Source organism: Limulus polyphemus, unplaced genomic scaffold (assembly GCF_000517525.1).
Source record: "Limulus polyphemus unplaced genomic scaffold, Limulus_polyphemus-2.1.2 Scaffold2917, whole genome shotgun sequence".
NCBI lineage: Eukaryota > Metazoa > Arthropoda > Merostomata > Xiphosura > Limulidae > Limulus > Limulus polyphemus.
Window position 1 is genome coordinate 8,955 of NW_013668527.1, and position 7,448 is coordinate 16,402.

The window sequence follows — 7,448 nt, forward strand, 5'->3', positions numbered from 1 at the left end:
TGATTAGATATCATGATTTTTTGTCAATAAACACCAACAAAACACAGCAAGTAAGAAAGTGACACTCAATAGTAACCAACATCCTTGGCTGCCCCTTTTTTTTTTTCACACCTAAAGTGTTTTTGATTAGATATCATGATTTTTTGTCAATAAACACCAACAAAACACAGCAAGTAAGAAAGTGACACTCAATAGTAACCAACATCCTTGGCTGCACCTTTTTTTTTTTCACACCTAAAGTGTTTTTGATTAGATATCATGAATTTTTGTCAATAAACACCAACAAAACACAGCAAGTAAGAAAGTGACACTCAATAGTAACCAACATTAGCTTTAGGGTTTCAAATCTGTTAATCGGAACAGACCTTTACTATACAGAACTAACCACATTATTTAAAATATATGTTGGTAGTTTTCCTCTCTAAAACATTGTTAATAACTTCCTTTATATTAACACCATGGAATTTAGATTAACAGTTTCTTGTCATCACCCACGTGTACTCAGTACAGTCGTATCAAGCATCATTATTTATGCTTAAGTTAATATCATATGATGCTAAATGCTTTTTATTAGGAAAAATTTGTAAAATTTATCAAATTTGTGCTTAAAGGTTAATAATGAATAATAACTGTAACCAGATGATTCTTTTGAAAACTTGAGCTAGAAACTGCTAATCTAGTTTGCTTGGCCTGATAAATATTTATGTATCTGCAAGTCCTTTCACACCTTATAGTTTTGCTACTCTAAATCAGCCATCTTTAATCCGAATGACAAAAAAAACAGTCCACCTTAACTCTTTAGTGAAGCTGTAGTAAAAACTTCAGCCTGATATATCACGTGACTTTTTGCATAGGTGTGCTCAAAAATTTTGGTCAAAAATGAGCACTTTTTGTAGAATAACTTTGCACATATGGCTTATATTTAGACCAAATTTGACACCTAATTGCAGGTTGTAAAGATCTATCAGTGTACCAAATAAAGTTTCCATATTTTCAGTGCAAAATAAAAGGAAGACCTTCAATCAAAATTGGAGATTTTAGATCTTGTGTATTTCTTACCTTGAAATCTAGAATGTCCAGCAGTGCACATTGATTCACTATCGTCCTCACCCTAGTAAGGTTTTAATTCCTTACTGACAAGAATTGTACTAACCTTAGTAAGGTTATAATTCCTTACTGACAAGAATTGTACTAACCTTAGTAAGATTATAGTTCCTTACTGACAAGAATTGTACTAACCTTAGTAAGGTTATAATTCCTTACTGACAAGAATTGTACTAACCTTAGTAAGGTTATAATTCCTTACTGACAAGAATTGTACTAACCTTAGTAAGGTTATAATTCCTTACTAAACAAGAATCGTACTCACTCTAGTTAGGTTATAATTCCCTACTGAACAAGAATCATACTCACCCTAGTAAGGTTACAATTCCCTACTAAACAAGAATCGTACTCACTCTAGTTAGGTTATAATTCCCTACTGAACAAGAATCATACTAACACTAATAAGGTTATAATTCCCTACTGAATAAGAATCGTTCAAACACTAATAAGGTTATAAATCCCTAATGAACAAGAATTGTACTAACACTAATAAGGTTATAAATTCCTACTGAACAAGAATCATTCTCACCCTAATAAGGCTATAATTCCCTACTGAACAAGAATCACACTCACCCTTGACACCATGTACACTTCTCTAAAGCCTCCCTACTGAAATCTGGGATCAGTTCATCTCTGCTCCCATCATATCGGCAAATCACACCTGCAGAGAAAAAAAATTAATATGCTTTTATGTCATAAAGAATGTTTCGAAAAGATCACATCATGTTCCTCGACTTAACTACAGATAAAAAGAATGAGACATTTTCAACTGTTAATGTTAGCTCATGATTTCTCTCACATATCAGTGAGATGTTTTATTTATGATTTTTTTTTAATTTTTAAAACTACACTTCATGAAAAATGCTAGTGTTACATTAAGAAAATAATCAGAATGAAATATAAATACAACAAATACTGAAAACTTGTACTATCATTGTTTCTACAGTTTATATAAAAAACAATGATAGTACAAGTTGCATGTGAGAGACAACTTTGGTGTTGGTACACTAAACAGAAAAACTGACAAAGATGGGACGATGAACAATTTAAGTCTCTCTAAACTGTTTCTAACTAATAATTTTGTAAGTAATTGAATAAGATGGAAATGTTCAACATACTTTATATTTACAGTCTTTTGGTATCACACCAGAAACATTAAACACACCTTATATTAACTGTTCATTGACATAATAAGAACATATTGTTACGACAGAGGAAGTCACGTGATGCTGTTAACATGTAATGAATTCTAAAAAGATCGGGGAACTTCACTAATAATCCAGTATTTGCTAGGCACCCTCTATTCTTCTATATAAGTGCGCCAGACAATTAATCGGGATAATTTAATAGCGGAAAGAGAGATTGAAGATATAGATGGACAATTGAGTCAAGCGCAGTAGTAAGTAAACTGCGTGAATCATTCGTTGAGAATTACAGTGTGTGTTTAAGTGACTGTGGAAATTAAGTGTATTGCAAAGTTGTATTGAGAAAGAATAAACTAGTTTTATTTAAGAAAGGACTTGTATCGCTGGTTTTTTGGAAAGGATTTCTACGGAAAATTAACAAACGACCAGAGACGTAACAATATATTAAAGTAATATTATAATAATTATTTAATTTAAAGAAAAGTATTTTTAAAATAACCTTCTGGTCAACTTTCATGTTAATGTAAAAAACAAACAAACTTAAGCCTAATTTGTTTGCGAAGTTCTTGGTGCTGCCATTTTTAATGAAATCACAATATGAAGTCAAGGAAGAGGCAACTTCAGGTTGCTTTTTGAGCTTTGGTAAACATTTCAAGCGATTAGGGTGACATACCTTGCATAGGAAAAGAATACAGCTTATCTTGCTGAAGTTGCCCGTGATTCTGGGTAGCTGTTTTGTACAGAGTTCCTCCTGGTTTCAACCACTCGGACACCACAATTACTTCACAAATAGCATCGCATGTCAGACAGCGATAGAGCCGCTGCTCCTGTATAGATTTTTGGGTTGCCTGTACAACCATCTGTGGCTTAACCCCTACTATTCCTGTTAGGACAAAACCGTTAAGTTAGCAAAAAACATAAACATCATAATGTATACTAAAGTTATAATGAGTTTAACTCAGTTTTATAATAATTACAATAAATTTTAGTTAGGGTTAGCTAATACATAAAACTTTAGTTGTCGTTATACTCCAATATTTCCACCTCAAATACAGCTTATCTAAGGTAACAGTACTTTAAAACTAACTACAAAAAAGGACATCACCTTCGAGAAGAGCAGGTTTTCCTAGTGTCTTTCCAGAAGTCCAGATGCTGGTTAAGATGGTTGTATCTTATAACATAGCAACTCCAATAGCGTCTGGCAACATAACAACTGCAACAGTGTCTTACAACGTAGTGACTGCAACAGTGTCTTACAACGTAGTGACTGCAACAGTGTCTTACAAAATAGTGACTGCAACAGTGTCTTACAAAATAGTGACTGCAACAGTGTCTTACAACATAGTGACTGCAAGTGTCTTAAAACATAGTGATTGCAACAGTGTATTACAACATAGTGATTGCAACAGTGTCTTACATCATAGTGACTGCAACACTGTCTTACATCATAGTGACTGCAACACTGTCTTACAACATAGCGACTGTGACAGTGTCTGACAATAAAATAACTGCAACAGTGTCTTACAACATAGTGACTGCAACAAAGTTTGATAACACAGTGACTGCAACAGTGTTTGATAATAGTGACTACAAGTCTTACAATATAGTGATAGCAATGGTGACTTACAACATATTGATTGCAACAGTGTTTTACCTCATAGTGACTACAACAGTATCTGACAACATAACTGCAACACTGTCTTACAACATAGCAACTGTGACAGTGTCTGACAACAAAATAATTGCAACAGTGTCTTACAACATAGTGACTGCAATAGTGTCTGACAACATCATAACTACTGACTCCAAAACAATTATTTTTATGGAAAGTGATGGACACTAAAGTATCACACAAATAATTTTTTTTTTCCAATTAATAAAGTACTAAAAGTTAGCAGTTAAGAACCTAGGAATAACTTCTGAAAGTAAAAATTTTGAGTTTTAAAAATATATTTGAACAACCAAATCTTGGGATGGTGTACAGCTGAAGAGTATTGGAGAAGACACCAGTACTACTGTACTGCTTAAATGTTCCTCACTAAACGTTTCTTACAAATATTACATGATACTTGCTAAAAATCATGACAAAAATGACCACGTATTCTTCATAATTTCATCACTGTATATTGTTTAATCTCCTACCTGTACGACGATAAACATACTGATGCACATCGGCAATTAATTCTGGGTGAACCCCGTATCTCTTCCAAAATACCTCTTCCATTGCTTTGGCCAGTCTCAAGACATAGGAGTCTCCTAGGGTACGATCTCCTCCCAAAATACAGCAGTTATTGTCTTCAAATTTTACATATTTATCAATTAAGCCTTGGGGAACACCCCAGACTTTTGGGACAAGACTTTTCGGTAAGCGTGGCAGAGATCCTGTGAAACAAACCTTTCTTTTAAAAAATAGGTTCAGATCAATGTTCTTTCAGTTACGTTTGATGGATCAAGTTAAGGCAGAAACAGATCAGACAATCCAGAAATTCTTACACTCAAAATCTACCTTTTAAAATGAACCTCTCAAGGATATTTACCCACGGATGGACATGATCACATCACTTACTCTCAGGTAAAATAAATCACAGATATTTGAAAGAAGAAAAAAAGAGAATACTTTCACAATGTATACCAATTAATTATCAATCTATTTCTACGAAATCTGTTAAAAAAAAGTGGAACATCTTATTCAATTGTAATTAGTTTCAGATACGCTTTTGTGACACATTTGAGTGTCACTTGATAACAGCACACTTATTTAATGGATTCACTGAGTGGAAATATAAATTATAAAAAGAAGCACCACAGATAAAACAAACATTTTTCACAACAGGTTTATTCACACCATTGAACGTTTCATAAACAATATGTTTAGCTATTTTCCGTTAAATCTGTTTATCACTGCACAATTGTTTATTCTTTTTTTTTTCTAACCTTTCCATGTGTTACCATTAATGGTTCTCAGTTACTGTTTGTATTTTAGTGGTTGCTGATCACGGAATCTCAAACATCCATTTGCATGAATAAACCTGTTAACAAAAATCTTTGTTTCTTTTGATAATCAAAGCACACTCCTTTTTTTTCACAAAACATTAGTGAACAACTTTTCACCTCAAATGACGTTCAACATCTTGCGTTACAAATCCACATGGAAAAACATATTAAAGACCATTTCAGCGAAAACAGTTACTAAATTGACATAACAGATACATTATTAGAATAAATTATCAAATTTATTTATAAATAATATTAAGAAAAACCTACTACTTAAAAGCACTCATGCTTTTGAGGAAATGTTTTGGACATTTTCATGAACCAAATGAAGTTCTTTACAAAATATGTAGACTTTTATTCCTTAAAGTCTAAACAATAAATTGAGGTTAGTCATGTTAAAACAACATTATTTCATGATAACATTTTTCAATCAAGTGTTATCATAACCGAACTGTTAGTTCACTCACGTTTCCTGACTCCCACTAAAGCTATGTAATGGTTGTGGCCATGAGAACTCCAGGCTAAACATAAGGGTTTGTGAAGCAGTCCATCTCTTGAACAGCATTCTTCAGGAGTCACCATGGCCGGAAGGAACAGAGCTTTAGGTACACCAAAAAAATGTACATATAAATGAATAACTCACACTATTAAAACATAAGAAACACATTAAAACACACAACCTACACATCTCCACTGGCACCATTATGAGTAATGATGATTTAACTAAAAATGAAAAAAGTTAACATTATGTGATTTTCTATGTATCTTAGTTTTTATTTAACTTTGTGCTTGTTAATAAGAGATCTAAAAAGAAAATTGAATTATGGGATTAATACTATTTTTAGTTGCATGATCGCTATTAGGAATATGAATATATATATTAGTATAACATTGATATATATTTGGGAGAACGTGTGAATTCTCAAAAATCTTTATACATTAGAGACAACAGGTGCATTCTCAAATATCTTTGTCATGATATAAAATACTGTTTAGTTTAGCTATTATTGATTAATTTATTTTGTGAGTGAATATTTTATGATTGTTTAATTTTGTTATAATAAGAGTTAAAAACAGATTATTGTTGGAAGTTATGTATATAATTGATTAATACTGAAACTATCATATGTCATGTGCAATACACTGACATCAAGAATAAAGACGAGCAGAAACAGCAGATGGACAATATCAGAAGAGAGTAAAGCCATGGCCAAACAAAAGTAGAAGTGATAGGCCTAGCTGTTAACATAAGCCCAACATTTAATATGTTAGAGTAAGACTAACAGTAAAAAAGGGGATAAGAATAATAACTTATTCCACCAAAGCATGGTTCTAAAGTAACTGAACCAGCTTGAGTGCACTTTGACAAAAGAAACAGAGGATATTTAGAAGAAAGAAGTCCAAATGATTACTGGAAGAATAGTATACAACTGCGGTAATTCATGCCACAACTGTTAGTGAATCACATACACAGAATACTAGCGCGACAGGAATAGAGAGGATAGTTTGGCTTGTCAACTGTGTTAGGTTATGGTATGATTGCCAATTGTTAATTAAAAGGTTTTTACTTATACTTCTTAATAATATAAATATATACTATGTTGTTGTTGGGCTTAGGATTCTTCTACAGTAGGTGTCAGTGACTTGTTGGCGATAAATGAACAGCACGCACTTTACTTGTTTTCAAAATAATATATATATATATATTCAGAACAAGTTAATGTATATACAACAAATTCTTCAACACTATAGATATTATGGGCATATCATAATCACACTATATGTATGTAGTTGTCTCCTTCTTATCAAAAGTCCACTTAGGCCTATTCAATTACTTTAGAATTTTTCTGACAATCTTTACACCTTATGTAGAACAGATGATTCTCAAAAACCTTAATACATTATGGAGAACAGAAGCATTGTCAAAACCTTAATACCTTATGGATTCTCAAAAATGTGTACCTAGACGTAATTCATCTATTAGGATGAATTTCAATGAACACAGAGCATTAATAGGAATTGAAGAATTTAATAATTATGAAAGTAGATATAACTATTGTTGTGATGAATGTTAATCGGTGCGAAATTGGGTAAAAGATGCCAGTTATTAAGAACTAGCACATGATCTTAATAATAAAATGATATTAAAAAAGAAAAATAACCTAAAAGAAAGTGAAATGTATATTTGATATTAAAAGTGGCTCC

At 32.2% G+C, this 7,448-nt stretch overlaps 1 protein-coding gene across 1 annotated transcript in view; it reads right to left on the reverse strand.

The window, feature by feature from the left end:
• The window catches only part of LOC106468210 (deubiquitinating protein VCIP135-like), a gene marked incomplete at its 3' end in the record, with an annotated part of 24,806 nt that overhangs the window by 7,735 nt on the left and 9,623 nt on the right, over window positions 1-7,448 (reverse strand). The window contains exons 4-7 of the mRNA XM_013928623.2: window positions 5,711-5,842; window positions 4,392-4,631; window positions 2,923-3,132; window positions 1,678-1,765 (exon numbers count right to left, since the gene is read on the reverse strand). Of these exons, the coding sequence (XP_013784077.1) occupies window positions 1,678-1,765; window positions 2,923-3,132; window positions 4,392-4,631; window positions 5,711-5,842 (670 nt within the window). The remainder of the gene's footprint in view (window positions 1-1,677; window positions 1,766-2,922; window positions 3,133-4,391; window positions 4,632-5,710; window positions 5,843-7,448) is intronic.